Source organism: Oreochromis niloticus, linkage group LG9 (assembly GCF_001858045.2).
Source record: "Oreochromis niloticus isolate F11D_XX linkage group LG9, O_niloticus_UMD_NMBU, whole genome shotgun sequence".
NCBI classification, from domain to species: Eukaryota; Metazoa; Chordata; class Actinopteri; order Cichliformes; family Cichlidae; genus Oreochromis; species Oreochromis niloticus.
In genome coordinates, this window is record NC_031974.2 from 25,086,129 (window position 1) to 25,105,235 (window position 19,107).

Below are 19,107 nucleotides of genomic sequence, written 5' to 3' on the forward strand. Positions count from 1 at the left end.
ATTGATGACATTTTTCTGAATGTTTTCCACAATTTGTAGACAGTTTTTGCAGAATAGTGAACTTCTATCCATCTTTACTCCTGAGAAACTCTGCCTCTCCCTCTGGCATGTTTAACACTAATTTTTGGGGCATGCACTCTACTGCAACAGTTGGGAAATCGTTTGTCATATTTATTTAATTTTATGATTGTGAGTATTTTAATACAACTACTTGTATTTGTCAACAATTCCTCAGAGTGGCACATTTAGGGCCCAGAGCCAAAAAGTGACATAGTGGTAACCCCCCCTCCCCTCCCAGAAACTATGAGCAAGCACTTTGGCATGATCATAGGAATGCTGTAGAAGAGAACCAGTATAAATAACAAGTATGATTCAATGCAGAGAGGTCTGTTAACACATAAGCTGTGTCCCAAACGTCGGCTGCATCCTTCGGAGGACCCGGCCTTCGCGGTCTACGTGGGCCGGGTCCTTCGAAGACCGAGAAGGCCGGAAGTGCGAGGCTGTGAAATGGGACGGTCTAGCCTTCAGATTTGCGTCACCGTGTGTCTGTGGAGTTTAATAAACCGGCGTCTGCTCCTTGCTGAGTGAGAAATATGACTGAAGAAGAAATCCAGCTGCAGCCTACACCCTATTGCAGCATAACTATGGGAGGATTCAGGTTTACCTGATCAAGCACTAATATATGTTTTATCAAAAAGGAAAATTTTAAGCCTAACGTAAAGCTGCTCTTTCTGACATATCAGCAGGGATAAGAGCAGAAAAAGTAAACGGATCCTTTAGAGCAGTCTGAATCTGAGCTTTGGCTCACAGGAATTACTTGTACATTTGCTACGTAAAACCTGTACAAAGGAAGCAAGGAAGAGACAAGGAGAGAGGAATCAAAGCAACAAGGATATAACATGACACATATTGATTCAGAGCTGGTATAAGCCATGTCAATATCAGACATGACACAGCTCCATCATGATCTCAGATATTTGTGTTCATGACTTCTATATATTGAGGCCTAATTACTGTATACTGATATTCACAACCTGCCACATGAGATAAGAATGTACAGATACCATCTCCTGGTCACCATCTAGTGCAGAACTGGGCATTGTATGTGCTGATTGTCCCGAACCGGCCAGTGTGAAGTCAATGAAAATTAAGATCAAACGTAAATTATACATCATGCAGCAGTTTGTCTCATTTCAGCTACTAAACACTGTTTGATAAATTTCTGATCAGAAGATGGGACATTAGAAGAGTATGGTATAAACATCTGAACAGATACATTTAAAGATAAGAAGTTTTGTAATGAGAAAATACACAATATAAAACAAACAAAAGACAAAAACTGATAGTAGAGAGCTGTATATTAATATGGATACAGCGCTGTTGTGCAGTGATTTTGAAAGGTTCTCCAACTAAACACTAAAGACTTTGGTACTGAGCTGCTCTAAAGGACACAGAGCTCACACAGGGCAGCAGAACCGACCAGCAAACAGGATGTTCATAGTGGGGTTATGTCTGATGAAGAAGAGGAAGGGTGGTCTGCGATGAAGGATTTTAAATCAAAATTGCTCCAGCTTTTCTTGCCCGAATGGAACTCACCAACACATATCCACAAAGTAGCCTCAGTTGCCTTCTCGTGGACCTTCACAAAGCCTTGTGGATGACTTTTGAAAGTACCAGATCTTTGTGCCAGACATGCCTGTGACAGAGAAGTGAAAGGAGAACATTTTAAATGAACATAATGCTGCATTTTCATTTGTTATCTGAGAGGATTTTTCAAATTAAAATCTGATAAGGCTAGGTGGTGATATAGATCACCTGGCTGAGCTGACAACCAAAATACCAAAGGTGCTGCAGGAGCCGGGGTTTGAGTGTTTCCAGATAATTTCCTGCATGCCATTCAACTCATCCTCTCCCTTTCTTCCTATCTTGACTATTCTGTCAAAGTGTAATATCTGCAAAATAACCATGAAAAAAAAAAAACCTTCATAATGTCACTTTAACAGCCTGTCATTAGTGATTAGTATCAGAGAGTACAGCTGGTTTAGGCAGGATGAACCAGAACACCTCCCTGACTGTCTGTCAGTATTATGGTATAGTGTAGTATAGTGTCAGGACTGTCATATAAAGTCCACCAGTCATTCAAACCCAGCATCAAAGCTTAGATCCTGCTTTCAAATCTCACAGTAGTATGATCAGCAACAAGACAAACAATCTGCTGAATAAGCAGCTCCATGGTTTTTGGAGAACTCTGTCACTGCTGGAGCATCTTGCTCTACACTCTGTTCATAAACATCAATAACTGCAAACGTATGTCTCACCAGAGAAGTCACACTTTGTGTGATCAAAGACGTCCACCATGCTCATGCTGCTCAGGACTGTGTTCAGGTCATACGTCTCCTCCAGTGTAATCGAGGCAGCCTCACATCAATGTAACATGTTTGCATCTTGCCTGGATGAGTCCAAGCCACAAACTTTTTATAGGTCAGCTCCTTCTCCAGCTGGGATGGAAACAATATCAGTCATTAGATGTGTGTGTGTGTGTGTGTGTTGTTTATGTGTATTGGTGGCTGTGCACAACTAGTCAAGTAATCATTGCTATTGTCATAGTTAGTATCAGATGTACTAGTATTTAATCAGTTTACTGTTTACATTTATTGATAAAGTAATTTACCAATAATTGTACATTTTGTGTCCTAAATGTTATGCAGCCATCTGCTGCCAAATAGAGCACTGTTGTTGAGAAATGCCATAAATTCGTTATTCTTGGCCTGACTTTTTGTTAACATTATTTATTTAATTACCTATTTTTGGTACTTAAAGATGAAAAATAGGACCTGCAACCGACGGAAAATAGCTTTCTCTAAAAGGAATTCAGTTATTCAAAAAGGCTCAGAGTAGAGCTGCTACTCCTTGAAGGAGACAGCTGAGGGGCACCTCCAGGATAAGGTGTTCCCACCAGGCATACACTGTGACCTGCTGGAGAGAATATATCTACTGGCCAGATAAGCTGAAGAGAGAGGGAAGTTTGGGCTTCTCTGCTGTCTGTAATACCACACTTCAGATAAGCACAAGAAAGTGGATGGATGATTTATTATTTTGTTATTTTAAATTTAAACTTTTATTGAGTGATTGTCATGAATTCTCAATGACATCCATCATTCATGATGCATGGCACATGTGCCACACTTTTCAGCCGCAGTTTATTCATTTTTCAGTGTTACTTTTTCATATTTGACAATGCGTGAACATCTTTTGTAGAACATGTTTTCATATCATATTTAATATATTTCAAGTGTTTTTCTTCTTCGTTTTTTGTTTGGAGTTTAACGTGTGTAAATGTGCGATGTGAGATCCTGCACAGTTAGCAGCTGATTCATTCAAGAATGTCATTAAAAGTTTCAAATTACTTTGTTTACACAGTTTTTGACGTCAAGCAGTTTTCAAATTTCACTTAATATCTGGGGTTTGTCAGTTTTAGACATTTTCGGTTAGTCTGAGTTTTTTTCTTTATGTAGTTGACTAAGAATGAGTCACCAGGAACTCCCGAGTGTGTAGTGTTTACCTTCTCCAGTCCTGTTGTATCATCCTCGATCTCTGCAGGTAAAAGATGAGCATGCTCTTCCTCCCACTGTAAGGCATCTTAGAATCTGTCCAGCAGAGGGTGTCAAGCATTACTGCACATAAATCTACTGATACCATACATTGCAATCATCAGTCTCTCAGTGAAATCTGATTATGCAGTGATTTATATCAATATGATAAATATGATGGTTACTTTGCAGTTTGCTTCTTCGATGAAGGTACACATGAAGTTCTCTTCCTGTTTCATCATCTTCACAGGCTTTGAGTCATTCTGAAGACAAACAAGACATTTTGACCTGAATAACATTTTAATATATACATTGAAATATTTCTTGGATGCAAAAGTGGATTAATGATTCTGAAATAAAAGACAAAATTTGCCTTTGAAGCTGTGTGTCATGAATACTCATTTCCAGTCAAGATGTATTCTCATGTCTTTATTAAAGTAGTTTGTAAAGAAGATTTGCATGTCGTACACTCCAAACAAATCTTATTTGTCTTACGCTGGGTCTTAATGCAGTCTCACGTGAATATTTTAGCTCCTCATCTTTAAAGTTCCCTCTCTTGAGGCCATTTTGATTGGCTGTCCTGTTTAACAAAAGGGGAGGGCTGATCTTTCTGACATCACGCAGAGCAGAGAAACTGAAACCGGTCCTTAACAGCAGTCTGAAACTGAGCTTTGGCTCACAGGGATTACTTGTATATTTGCTCATGATTTAAACTGTCCATGTTGACCAGCCACAAGTGCAATGGTATATGACTTTACAAGGTTATAGTTCATAGTCAGTGTTCTGTTTTATGAGCACTTTACTTGTTGAGCCAAAATTGAGCATCATAAGTTTTAGAGTACAAGAATCTTTCTTCCAGCTGCCTCTGAAGTGGGTGGCAGTGAAACACCAGCCTGGTCAGTTCATCAAATCATCTTCATCCACCACTCTGGATGTTACCTGCTGACCAAAGTAAAACCAAATGTAAACATTGAGAAGTAAAGCCTCAAAGGCTGCAGCAAAGTTTCATCCACAAATCTATGAAAACATGATGGACCCCACACTCTTTCAGCCTTTGTAGGCCAGAGAAACATGATGAGTTTGACAAATGCTGTTTAATCAGAGTATATTCTTTGACTATTAGTGAACCTGAAGATACTATTCATCAGCACAACATGTGAATATTTAGAACAAGTAAAGGATGCACAGCCATTCTGGCTAATCACTACAGCACACATGTAACAACTCATTATTGAAGTATTTAAATCCTGCTTTTTCTACACGAGATAAGATGAATGAGGTAAACAAGGGACATCAGGTAAGCAGGTAGCAGCATTAATGTGCTGTTCTACAAGATGGTGCTCCTCTCTATATTTTTCATGCATACCCTCAATGCTCTGCATATACTTGAGCTGAGTTTTCAGTCAAGGTCAACACATCTGGATGTAAACAAGCATTCTGGTGCCTGGCAGCGACCTTGGAAGTGAAAGCTATGCCAGCACAAACAGGCAGGGAAACAGTGGCTGAAAAGAAACAAGTGAACAGAGGACTGTGCAGACACTGAGGAAGGTGGTTCTGGGATCCAGAGATCACTGCTGAAACTGCCTGAAGCACTGTGGGTTAAATCAGGAATAACGGTGGAAGGAGCCCTTTGACAACCCTGGTCATAGGTCTGTAAAGCTTCTTCACTCTTTAAAACTATCTTAAGTACATCTACCATCACTTCTGAACACCAGAAGAGGAAAAAGTCATTCAGTATTTTCATGGTATCCTTACAGGTGCACACTCCTCACCTTAGAGGGACTTAGCAGGAGCAGTGAGTCCTGCTCATGGAAACATGTGAACTTGAACTGGACATTAGATGAAGTGATTGTGTGTACATGTGTAAATGTGATCCACCTGGTGTGTGTTGCTGCACCCAGTTGTTGATATCAATCCTGACCTCTTCAGACCTGGTCTTGAAGTCACAGACTCCAGCTCTGCTTGTAATGTTTCTTGCTTTGTATTAAGAATTCCTGAAACCACAGACGACACATTTGTAAATTGACTCCAGCAAAGTCTCTGACATCACTGATTCTGATTTACTTCAAGCTGACATGATAAGAAACACAGTTATAATCACATGATCACACATACCTCACATCAATCACTAACACATTTACAGATTCTGATCTGTCATTCTGAGGAGCCAGAGGAGTACAATGAGAGTTCTACTTTACTTGCTTATATGTTGACCTGCTGCTCTCATCATCCTTCTCTACAGAACTCACAGCATTTCTGTCTCTGCCTCTCATTGACTCCAAAACACCGAGCTCATGAGAATCACACTCTACATAAGAAGAAGAAACAGACCTGAGTAAAGGGGCAGGATTCTCTCTGTACAGTCTGTTAGCAACAGTGAAGGTAAATGGAGAATCTGTCCTGTTGAGTTCAGTGAGAAGTTGGCAAGCTGCTGTGAACATCACCCCACAATCCTTGGTTTGCAAGCACTGTGGACAAACACATTAGTGGATTCAAAGAAGGACTCAGAAGAAATACTGGACTGGATCTAACAAGAAAGAAGAAATCAACTAACTTTTGATTTTCTTTCTTTGTTGTGAGATCTTGTTATTATTTGTTTCCTCTGAGTGCCCAGCTTCTTCAACATACCCAGGGAACCTTTCGGTTATCTGGATTCACTTAGCCTAACATCGCAATAAGTGCTCACAACAGCCCTGCGTTTCCATCTTCACTATCCAATAAAGCCACAAATACAAAGACAGAGCTTACTGTGTCACAGCCTAAGGAGACACTCCTAACCTCTGTGTGGTAACAGTATGTAACTGTAACTTTCTTTTACAACTTTCTGAGTCTGTGAAATAAAAATAACTAATTGTAGCTGCATTCAAGCTCACTTTGTGTCTTCATTATCAGGCTGGTCCCTACATGACTGTGGTAACTGAGCTTCCTACAGATGAACAGACAAGACTGTATCCACACAATGGAGCTGTTATTATTTTGTGTATTTCTCAAAGTTAGTAGAAGACTGTTTGTGCAGCATTGATCCCGTTGGAAAGATTTGAACTTCTTTCTTAACTTTCAATAAATCTCAGAAAACTGGTTTGGTTTCAGTCTCAGTTTATTTTTCCACATTACTCTGGAGTTATTTGCTCATTTATGTTGTCATGTTGACTTGAGTTTAGTTTATTTGACTCTTTTAAGGGTCCAATATCATCACTTTGTATGACTTACTGTGCCTCATGTCTAACCAGCTCAGTCGCTCACATTAGGTTTCAGACTATAATAATTCACACTGATACACTGGAGACAAGTCAGGGTCATTTATACAGTTATAATGGTCACAGTGGTTTCCAGCAGCTGCTTAAATTAACACCAGAGCATCCTGCATGTGTTAATGAGTACCACTACAATAACTATTCTGCACTATAATTTTATGTTTGTGTGTGAGCATGTTACTGTACTTTGACATCTGTGTGGCTGTGTTGCCTCTGGCCCCCAGCATCACCATAGCCAGGGCTGAAGAGATGCTGAACGGGGAGAAAAGATGTTTCCCGTCTTGTTGTTGTTGCTCAGCTGTTTGAGCAAAGCCAGAGAGAAGGAAGTGTTGTCCTTGGGCAGAGATGTTGCTGATGCATTGTTTCTGGTACAAAGAAGGGGGCAGAGAGTTTTCAATGTGCCAAGCAGATTATTAAATCTAACTGAGGTTCACTTTACCAAAAAATTACAAACAAAAACTACGGTGGCTGTTATTCAGGGTTTTTGTTAAAATGATATCCTTCATGGTGTGTATGCAGATTTAGTCACAAAGCTCCCAATAAGTCATGAGTTAAAACAGCTGAAAGGTTAGCATACTCTTTGAGTGCACATGGAGGAAAAAAAATCCATAGGATTACAGTTATACACAAGATACACTGTGTGGGGTAATTTATGATAGTAACCACGTAGACGTGATTTATAAAAAAAAAAACTGAATAAAGTTACATGACTTACTGACATCCACTTTCTTTCGTCGTCAGACGGTCAGGATTTTTTTGGCTTCCGCTTGAAGCGTTTTTTGTTTGTTTGGGTTTTCGCGTTGACCATAACTCCCCCGGCACTGATTACGTTTGGATAAGAGAAGTAACGGGAATGAATCGTCACCTACTAACCAATCAGTTAACTGGAAAACAGCGTCACCATGCCCTCGGATCTCTCTGTCTGAGGAGTAGGAGGATCTAAAGTTTTCCGGTAGCGTCTAAACTCTTCACATTTCCCAAATGGTTGTAGGAAATCTAAATTCTTTCTTTTTCTACATTGTGTAAATCTTCAGTGTTTATAGTTTTTCGTATAATTGCACAATTACGCATGCATAATTTCTTAAACTTGATAATGAACATTTTTGCACAGGTCTTTATCCTCTGAATAAGCAGGAGGATACGCATTAAAGAGGCATTTTTATGTGCGCACAATACTGTTGTCATAAGCTACGTGTCACGCTAGCGAAGCAAGCGTGTGAGGTGAGATAAGGACCCAAAACGCAGGCATGGCTGAGATGTGAGATGCCTTTATTGAAGCAGAGTGATACACCAAAGCGAGGGTGGCGAGAAACAGAATAGGAACGACTCCAGACTGGGAAAACTAAACCTGAATCGCAGGAGACAGGAGGAGTGAGCAGGGAGGTACACAGAGGATCAATAACGCACACAAGAGACAATGCTATAAATACACACAGAAGAAACGAGGAAACAGCACACAGGAGGGAGATACAGCTGAACTAATGAATCGAGGAGACAAGGAGGACCAAGCTGAATACCTGACATCAGGACGACTTCAAAGTAAAAACAGGAAATACACAGACTGGACAGAGAAAGAGGGAGCCAGAACTAAACCTAACACTAAAAGTCTAAACCAATACATAACAGAATAACTGGAACATAGATCATAATAAACACAACGCTGGGTCAAATGACCAGGACTTAATTTAGAGTAAAATCAGATGCAACCTTTAATTGATGTATCTGTGAGAAAATTCACACATCACATTGGACAGGAAAGATGTTATTCCTGTTGCTGGCATTTCAGGAAGGAACTTGTAATATTGAATTGTACCTGAAACACTGTTTTACATTTCTACACCAACAAATAATAGCTGCTTCAAACATCTCCAAAGTGAAATTTCAATGATTTTAGAAACATCCATCCATCCATTCGCTTCCGCTTATCCTTTCAAGGGGGTGCTGGAGCTATCCCAGCTGTCATAGGGCAAGAGCGGGGTACACCCTGGACAGGTTGCCAGTCTGTCGCAGGGCTAACACACAGAGACACACAACCATTCGCACTCACATTCACTCCTGAATGAGGACAAAACTGTAACCCCTGGTGATCTCTGCACCTTCAGGACCCCAGCCCAGACCTGCACTAGGAGAGGTCAGGGAGATGCTGGGAGTCTGCAGTCTCACTGGGGAATAAAAGGTACAGGATTAAGAAGGAAGCAGAATCAAACACAACACTTAGTTTTTGTTTACACACCGGTAGCTATGGACCAGCATTAACATATTATTGTTATGCTTCTTGTGATTTGATGAAACAAAGAGTGAACAATTCACTCTTATAGATCTTTGCAAACTCTAAATTTGATTCCTTGGTTGCTAACACTCAGTCTCCAATAACTAACTCTAATACTGTCTGATTGCTCCTTGCTACAGTGGGCTTTGAGAGCATTTTGATAACGGCCAAAAATAAAGAAAGCAGTGAAATATCAGATAAATAAAGTGACTCAAAACTACAAGAATAACAGATCCTGTCTTTAATACATTGTTTGTCTATACAACAATTAAATATGTTTAAAGCTATGATTGAAAAACTCTTTAATAACTTTGTTACAGTTTATAAAAACCAAAGGATCAATAATAAAAACGCAGTAATCACTTATTCATGTCACTATTATTATTCTCGCTTTGTTCCAAGAGTTAGTCCATACTTGTTTTCTTACCAGCAACAGAGAGTCTGACCGAATCATTAATGGGGAGCTGAATTCACGACTTGAGCTCTTTTATTATACTGACACTGGTACAATCCCTCGTTATCAAAGTCCACATTAGGAATACTGAAGGTAGCAGAGTTTGTGTTGGAGTTTGGCTCCTCGTGAATGAACCCTGAATTTGACTCAGAGTGAACGATCCACCTAAAACCTGAGTTGAGACTGAACATGTGATTTCAACAGTCTGACCCCAGGTCACCTCACCAACAGGGCAAATGGAAACACGAGGTTTTGGAAACTCACTGAAAAAATATCAACATATGAAAGCATTATCTCACCAGGTTACTGATTCTATTATTGAAAGAAGAGAATGAAACAAAGAATTGGCAAAGTGGATTTTTTCTTACCAGTAACAGAGAGTCTGACAGAGGAAGAGCTGAACCTTTGACTTGTTTTCATGTACTGACACTGGTACAGTCCATCATGATCGAAGTTCACATTGTGAAGATTGAATGTAACAGAGCTCGTAGAGGATGTTTGACTCTGACTGAATGAGCCTGAAGTCTTCTGGAGGATAAAAGTTCCACCTGAGAACTTTTCTGAGACTGAGCAAGTGATGCTGACGTCCTGACCCAGGTGACCTCATTACTGTACAAGGAGATGGTGGGCTCTGGGTTGCTTACTGAAAAAAAACAATGCCATGGTGTTACATGACCAAGGCACAGGCAAGTTCAGATCAATCATATTAGTGCCGTCGTATTGGCTGATGGCTTAGCTGATATCATTGCATGTATGGAAATGAAAAACCTCAGTAACTTGAGGGGCTTAGGTAGAGTTGGATGTCTCGAGACCGGTCTTGGTCTCGAGACCACTTTTACGTGGTCTTGGTCTCGTCTTGGTCTCGACTGACTTTGGTCTCGCTGTCTCGGTCTTGCGTTCTCAAATCGACATAGTGTTCGGGAGATTTGGAGTCAGCCATCAGCGGAGCGGGGGGGGGGGAGGGGGTGGCTTACTGGGCTTAAGCCCAGCTCATTTTTTCAGAAGCATGGGGTCTTTTGGAGTGTAATTTGTTAGTTAGATGCCTGACTGACAACTGTATAAAATAAAAACAACACACGAAGCACAGAGCTCACCGTCGTAAATTCCCACTAATTTGGTATGATCCGAGCTCAGGCACTAGGCGACTGCCTGCGAGTTTGCTGCAGACAGAGGAGAGCTTAAGTTTGACCAGGTACCAAAGCAAATCATTCGTACTGTACAAATAATGTAAATATGACGTGTATCACAAAAGATTGATATCAAACTGATCACTTGGTTGCGTTACTTGCTCTTCGAGTGAATCAACAAATGGATAAATAAAAAGCCAAACAACAATGCCGTCTTTTTTTTTTTTTAGAGAGAGTCTTAGCTTACATTTCATATTTTCAGTTGTTACCCTCCACGGCTAAACAAACTCTCTAAATCGGTTTCAGTTATGTACTGATGTACACAACAATGGATATAAGGGGCTTCTTTCAAAGAAAAAACTCAGGTAGATGTTATTTTATATATTATGCTTTGTATGTTGTTCAGTATATTTCTATGCAAAACAAGAGGAATTTCAATACACAGCAGTATATTCACAGTTGAAACCAGATATTTACATACACTTTAGGGAGAAAACATAAAAACTTTTTTTTTTTTACTGTTAAACATCAATTTAGAGTAAACTTGTTTTGTTTTAGATAAATAAATGTTGAAATATCTTCTGAATTAGTTAAATGTCAGAATAAAGAGAGAGAGAGCTGTCTATTTTGATCACTTTCATCAAATTTAGGAGTACATATACACTAAGTTTATTGTTAATTAATAAAACTCCAGAAGATTCCACTCTGAGCTGAAGAAGCTTCTGATTGGTTAGTAGAGTCCATGTGAGTAAATTGGTGACACACCTGTGGATGCATATAAGGCAAAACACAGAGCCTGTTTCTTTGACAAAATCAAGAGATATCAACCAAAACACCAGGAAAAGAATTGTGGAGCTCCATAAGTGTGGCTCAGTTTTAAATACAATTTGGTGCCATTTGCAATTAAGAAATACAAACAATTTCTCTCTTTACTCTTAAAGTTAACAAATATGTTTTTTATATTTATCAATCTAAAAAATAAACATTTAGTCTGATTTGATGTTACAATTAAAAAAGTGTTTGGTTTTTATCTGAAGAGTATGTAAATATCTGGTTTCAACTGCATATTTGATGATGTTGGTGTTTGGCTTGATTGTCAGCACAAAGAGGGAGAGAGAGGAAGAGAGAGGGAGATGGAACAAGAGCAGGTGAGACACACATGTTAGTCAAATAGTTGTTTGCCAAAACTCATCAGAACATGTATCTAGTGCCTAGTGTAACTTTTAAGATACCATTTGTTACTTTTCAACTTCTATATTTGTTAAGTTATGCAGGCTTGTTTGCACAACAAGGCTAAATAATTATATAAACATTTCTGAATCTGAATCTAAATGTGTTAGAATTAAAAAATAAGTGTAGTGCAGGTCTATGATGATTTTTAGTGCTACTATCATCTAGTTCTGATTCTGGTTCTGTCTTGGTTAAGTCCTAAGTAGTCCTGATTTTGAACTGTTGTAGTCCTGTTTTAATTCTGGATCAGTTCTGGGTCTGGTTGAATTGGGGTTTAGTCCTCGTGTCTTGATACAGCCCTGACTTTGTTCTGCCTTGCTGCTTAATTAAAAAACTAGTTTAAGGTGATATATATTTTTTTCCTATATGAAGTCATTCTTTTTTTAACAAAACTCAAAACTGAGCCTAATAATCTTTCAGTCATTTGTACCCTCACTTAATTTCCTTTCGCTGCTCAGCTCTCACACAGTGGCTGAGCTATGCTCCAATCCCTCCATATTGTGGCCAATCACATGCAAGGATATAGGATAATATCATTATGTGAAAAACACTGAGGGTGAGAGACGGGACAGTCAAGTGGAGCGTGCGTCTGTCCTCTCAGTAAGTGAGTGAGACAGTAGACAGCAGTGAGGAGGGCTGTGCGAAAGCAAAAACACATAAATATGCCTGACACCCGTAAACGAAGCAGCATCTGGCTGCAGTTTAAAGACTTTTTTGTCTCGGTCTTGGTCTTGTCTTGGTCTTGATACCCTCTGGTCTTGTCTTGGTCTCGGATTAGGCGGTCTTGACTACAAGTCTAGGCTTAGGTGGAAACTTTTTTTTAACCCTGCAGCTTTTTGAACACAATAGTTTTAAGTTATTGCTGCTAAAGAGAAATGTTTAAATTAAAGAGTTCACTTTTTTGGACAAGCACTGAAATGCTGCGCTGCACATATTGTAATGCTGTCTAAAAAGAAAAATGACTTTTTCTAAACATTGCATGAATTAGAAAATACTGTCAACAGTCACATTTTTAGGATCTTTACGGTAACACGCTTTTTCAAGATGAAAAGTCTGTAAATTAGGCTTTAAGTGACGTCTGAGCTCAAAGTTCTTCACAAGCCTTCAAAATAAAGGTCAGAACATCAGAAAGTTTGGTGTGTCTAATTGCTGCTGAAGTGGAAAATTCTGTTTGTCTAATTAAATAAAATCACCGTTAAAGATATGTATTTACATTTTTTAATTGGAAAATATTATTAAAACATTTTTTCAGTAAGAAACAGGTTAACATGGAATCTTTAAACTATGCAAATCAGTTATCTCATTAAATATGCATTAAGCTGCAGACATGTTCAACAGACAAAGTGAGTGTAATGAAACAAACACCTAAATTTGTTTGTTTAATTCATTTGAACATATTTTCAGGGAAAGTAAAATATGATGGAATGAGAACTAACTAGAATCTAAGTATTGACAAGTACATGAAAAAAAACAGTTATTGTAAAGTGATAAGACCATAAACATTATAGAAAAGTTTTCTTACCTGAACAGACGACGCCAGCATCCCGACCATGGTGACAGTAATAACTAATATAGCTGCTGTACCTACAATTGTCTAGAGAAGTTTCACTTCCTGAACAGTCCACATTACTGTGCAAGAAAGTTCCTGTACCTTGACCAAAGTAAGCAGACCCAAGAGCCTCCAGAGCTATCCCATAGCTCTGCTCTCTACAGACCACCTCAGCATCTTTTAAGTCCCAGCCATCATCACACACTGTTCCCCAGGAATAGTAAGGGTAAGAGTAAGAGTTATAGATTTCAACTCTTCCAGAGCACTGAGTGGATCCATTTACAGCTAATCTGATCAGACCTATGAGGAAAAAGACAATATGAACTATGTTGCAAAAATGGCTTGAAATTGAAAATGTAAGTATGACAGGTTAGAACAGACTGACCTGCAGAAGGTGAAGATGAGACCACGAGATAAGCAGCTATGGGGAAATGAAAAAATTTAATATTATCAAGACATAAAGTTATTCAGTCTAAAAATACTGTAAGAAAAGTTGTTATAAAGTTTTTTAGAGGGTCTCTGTGATAAAGAAAAGTATTAAACATTATGGAAAATCTGTTTTACCGAAGATCAAGAAGTGAAGCGCTCTCTTCTCTCTGCCGTCCATGACTGAGAAAAAAGGCTGCTGCTTGATGTCTTATCTCTATACAAGAAGATCATGTGCTCTTGGAGGGTTTCTAAAAAATGATATTGTATTAGATAAGACAGGGCACAGTCATGCACAGATCAGGTCATTTTAGTGCCTGCCATGTTGGCTCATGGCTTAGCTGATACTACTTTATGTATGTAAATGACAAATCTCATTTAAAGGGTGCTATTTGAAAACCACTCTGCAGCTGACTATCACTTTTTTTTATTTTCATTTGTACGTGATTTAGTGTCTGCTGGCAGTTATGTACAGGACTGTTACTGCTGGTTAGACTACCTCCAGCTTCTGATGTATACACACAGAAACATGAGGGAGGTGTGCTCTCCCCTGAATACCACAGTAATCTGTACTGCCTCCTTCTCTTTCTTTTCAGAAGAGAGGTGGGAGTAACATCAGAAACTTTGGTGTGTCTAACTCCCTCTGAAGTGTAAGTTGCTGTCTGCCCATATTCTAATTAGATAAAACCAGCTTGATTTGTATTTACATTTTTATTGGAAAACACTTTAAAAATGTTTACATAAGAAAGTTAACAGGTTAAAATTATATATTTAAAAGATCCAAATGAGGTGTTATCTATTTAAATATACACTAAACTGCAGAGATGTTCAAAAGACAAATTGTAGTCAAGCAAGACATTTGAACATCTGTTCATAACTAGGAAAGTAAAATATGATGGAATGAAAAGAAACCAGAATTTAAGTATTGATGAGTACATGAAGAAAACAGTTATTATACTGTTCACACTATTCGCACCCTGTTCCCCAGGACGAGTAAGAGTTATACTTATATATTTCAACTCTTCCAGAGCACAGAGTGGACCCAGATCCAACTAATCTGATCAGACCTATGAGGAAAAAGACAATATGAACTATATTGCAAAAATATACTTAAAATAAAAGTGTAAATATGACAGGTTAGAACAAACTGTAGAAGGTGAAGGTGAGACCAAGAGATAAGCAACTATGGGAAATGAAAACATAGAATATGATCACAACAGTTATTCAGGCTAAAAATACTGTAAGAAAAGTTGTTGTAAAGTGATGAATACTTAAATTGATAACTGTGTCTTAAATACTTTTTCATACTGTCTCTACAATAGATAAAAGCATTAAACAGTATGGAAAATCTGCTATACTGAGGATCAAGAAGTGGAGCACTCTCTTCTTTTATGTCATTTATGAGAACAGAAAACTGAACTAAAACTTGTGGTGTGTGAAAACATGCCACACTAGTTACGACATAATCTAACTGATAAAACACAGGAAGCGAAACTGAACATAATGTAGATGAAACAAGAAACGATCAGTATAAGACAGGAAATATGAACACAGTGACAGAGACCCAAACTCAAGATATACAACTAGACATAAAGAAAGGGTAAATGAACAGCGACATGATTGAGCCAAGAGACCAAGAGGGAGACACAGAGGGGACCAAGAGAACCTGGACATGAAAGAAACCGACTAAATTAAACAGGCAACTAAGAACTAGAGATATAAACAATTAAAGTAGGAAGTACAGGGGAAATGTATAAAGCTCTAGCTGGAGAGGAACTCAGGATAATCAGGGATAAATCCAGACAAATCAAGAACCTTTTCCTTAACACACACTACAAAAGTCCAAAAAATATAAAACACTGGAAAAAGGAGCCAGGGATCCTAACAGACACCTACACTAACATAGCTTTAAATGATCCAAAATAGGAGAATCAATGAATAATGAGTAAAAACTCTAATACATGTCAGAATTAACTTGTTGTGTTACTATCCACCTCCCAATTGTCATTATGCATCAATCTTTGAATTCTAAACGACGATAACTATTGTACCACCATGCTTTCCTAAATACACATTCAAATTTTGGATATTTTGGGAAAGCACTCTGCTGATGTGAAAACAATTCATCCAGTTTTGTTTGTTTTTATGATTGTTTTTGTTTTTATACAGTTGAAATCTGTTATTTTCTTCATGTTGTACTTTTGGAGCATTTTGCCAGAGTGACATCTTTGGGATTCAGAGCTTACAATAGTGACACATGATGGTTGATGAGTACACCACAGCTCTGTCTGGGACTTTTTCTGATGCAGCTTTAAATATTTTCTGCAAACACTGTTCCAAATCTAAAACACGGAGTACAGATGTCATTTCTTATATAAATTATAAATACCTAATTTGAATAGTTTGACAAAAAATAGATATAAAAATACCTTTAAAGAAAATAAGGGATTAACTTGATCTTCTTTTATTAAGTTTTATTTCCATCACCATATTGTGTCAATTACTGTTCAGTTCAGTTCAGTTCAGTTCATTTTTATTTCAAACATATACATTCACCAACATTTCATAAAATCATTCCATACAGTTGTTTGAAAAGGAGTAGGCTGAAGTATATACTTATTTAGCCCTACCCCTTAGGTTTACATCCTCATCATCTAAATTTGAACAACAAAACGTTTACAATGCCTTCAACTTAGAACATAATAATCATCACAAAAAAATAAAAAAAAAAATTGTCATGTTCAACAAGAAAATCAAGAAAATAAACATCAGTTTGACTGCTGTCTTGGGTTAATTGCATTTTCTTCATTCTTATACTTATTTAAAATTTCTTTTTTGAGTTTTATTTTAAACTGGTTTATATCACTACTGACCTTTATTTCTTCTTTTAACTCATTCCAAAATTTAACTCCCGCTATTGAAATAGACATCCTTTTCAATGTTGTTCTTACTTTTTGTAATTTTAAATTCCACTTCCCTCTAAAATTATACCTCCCTTCTCTTTCTAAGAACCATTTACTTATTTCGATTGGGAGCATCCCTTTCCTTGCCTTATATATTATTTGCACTGTTTTAAACTTCACCAGATCCTGGAATTTTATAGCTTGCGTCTTAATAAAGAGCGGGTTTGTGTGAGCCCTATACCCCTCCTGATTTATTAGTCTAATAGCCCTTTTCTGCATTATAATTATAGTCTGAATATTACTTTTATATGTATTTCCCCAAACCTCTACACAATAACTCATGTATGGTAATAGTAAAGCACAATATAACATATACAATGTTTTCCTATCCAAAAATTGTTTTACTTTCCCCAAGACAGCAATGCCCCGTGCTAACTTTCCCCTCACATAAGTGATGTGTGATTTCCAACAGGCCTTATGATCAATGATCACACCAAGAAATTTTATGGTATTAACCCTTTCTAGATATACATTATCAACACAAATTTCAATATTAATGTTTTTCTTATAGTTTCCGAATAACATAAATTTTGTTTTATTTAAATTTAAGGACAATTTGTTTCTATCAAACCACTTCTTTAACATCTTTAACTCCTGTGTGATCACCTCCAAAACCTGTTGAAATTCCACACCTGAACAAAGTATATTGGTATCATCTGCAAAAATTACAAACTTTAGTATCTTCGATACTTTACAAATATCATTTATATACATAATAAACATTTTTGGTCCCAATACTGATCCTTGAGGTACTCCACATTCAATATCCATCAGTTTAGATTTAAAGTCATTTATTTGTACATATTGCTGTCGATTCATCACATAGCTTTTTATCCAATCTAATACCACACCCCTAAACCCATATTTTTCCAGTTTGATTATTAGAATTTTGTGGTCAACAGTATCAAATGCTTTTTTTAGATCTAGAAAGACTCCAAGTGCATACTTCTTCTTATCCATACATTCAGTTATTTCTTCCATTAAATCCATCAATGCCAAAACTGTTGATCTGTTATTTCTAAACCCATACTGGCAATTTGCCAACAATTCATGTTTATCCACAAAGTTATCAAATCTCTTTAGAAATAGTTTTTCCAGTATCTTAGAAAACTGAGAGAGTACCGACACTGGTCTATAATTTGTAAAACAATGCTTTTCACCTGATTTATAAATGGGAATAATTTTTGCAACTTTCATTTTTTGTGGAAAAACCCCTTCCTGGAAAGACAAATTAAAAATATATTGTAGCGGTTTTACAATACCATCAATTACTCTCTTTACCGTTACCATATCAATATCATGACAGTCAGTACTTGTTTTGTTCTTAAGTCCACTGACAATATCATATATCTCCTTCTCTTCCACTGCTCTTAAAAACATTGAACTTGCATTCCTTTCAATGTTTCCTCCAGTGTCCCTTTCTATCATATCAACCTTTATTTCCGCAGCCAATTTTGGCCCTATATTTACAAAAAAATCATTGAATCCATCTACTACTTCGTTCATTTTAGTAATAGTATTTGTCCCTTCCATAAAATACCCAGGGTAGTCATTAGTCCTTGGTCCATTTTTTATTATACTATTTAATACCTTCCATATCCCTTTCATGCTATCTTTATTATCTTCTAACTTTTTGATGAAGTATTCTTTTTTACAAGTTCTCATTATGTTAGTTAATTTATTTTTATACTTTTTATATTTCTTTTCAGATTCTGTAGTTCTCTTTTTAATGAAATCTCTATATAAGGTGTTCTTTTTTTTACTGTATACATCATATAATTTCTAGAAGCATCTTTAAAAACTGGAAACATGCAGGAGCCCAATTTCTTGGAGATGGAACGTCTTCAGAAGACAAGGTGGGGGTCCTCCAATCAGACAGGCAATGATTTTGCTGCCTGGTCTGCTTCCAAACCCAACAGCTTCTCTGCAGGTGATGCTGGACTGCTCCAGAGCAGGAAACATGAGGGGCTGATACCTGGAGTCTGAAAACATGCTCTATCACTACGTTCTGAGAATGTGTCTATCATGGAGACAATTTCCTCATTTTTATGAGGAATGAAAGCAGTTATAAAAGACCAGAAGGTAGCTGAAAGCTTCTTTTACTAGAGGCACAGAAAGTGCAGGTTTCTTTTCTAAAGATGTCCAATAAAAGTAAAGCTCTAGGTTAGTTATTGTCCTGCTCACCTCGGGGTGGGCCTATTGAATGACCAACAGGTGAGGAGGGGACATTTATGCTGTTGGGGGC

General features: G+C 37.6%; 2 protein-coding genes across 3 annotated transcripts in view; both read right to left on the reverse strand.

Moving 5' to 3' along the window:
* Positions 1-19,107, reverse strand: part of LOC109200391 (uncharacterized) — a 108,022-nt gene that overhangs the window by 20,694 nt on the left and 68,221 nt on the right.
* Positions 9,684-14,314, reverse strand: LOC109200396 (deleted in malignant brain tumors 1 protein). Of its 2 annotated transcripts, XR_003221662.1 has the most exons (6): positions 14,038-14,314; positions 13,859-13,894; positions 13,447-13,773; positions 10,662-10,727; positions 9,936-10,210; positions 9,684-9,739 (listed from the first exon to the last, which is right to left on the reverse strand). XR_003221662.1 is itself a non-coding variant. In XM_025910363.1 (3 exons), the coding sequence occupies exons 1-3, from the start codon at positions 14,078-14,080 to the stop codon at positions 13,427-13,429; spliced, it is 426 nt and encodes a 141-aa protein (XP_025766148.1). In that variant the 5' UTR covers positions 14,081-14,314; the 3' UTR covers positions 12,846-13,426. The 2 variants fall into 2 exon arrangements, 1 of the variants encoding a protein (XP_025766148.1); XM_025910363.1 differs by lacking the exons at positions 9,684-9,739; positions 9,936-10,210; positions 10,662-10,727 and having other exon boundaries at positions 12,846-13,773.

Bases quoted from the DNA above. Each gene is read 5' to 3' on its own strand.
- LOC109200396 (XM_025910363.1), bottom strand. From the start codon at position 14,080: ATGGACGGCAGAGAGAAGAGAGCGCTTCACTTCTTGATCTTCG. The intron at 13,895-14,037 runs GTAAAACAGATT...ATTTCCCCATAG, and splicing joins GCTTCACTTCTTGATCTTCG to CTGCTTATCTCGTGGTCTCA. The intron at 13,774-13,858 runs GTCAGTCTGTTC...TTTTCCTCATAG, and splicing joins CTCATCTTCACCTTCTGCAG to GTCTGATCAGATTAGCTGTA.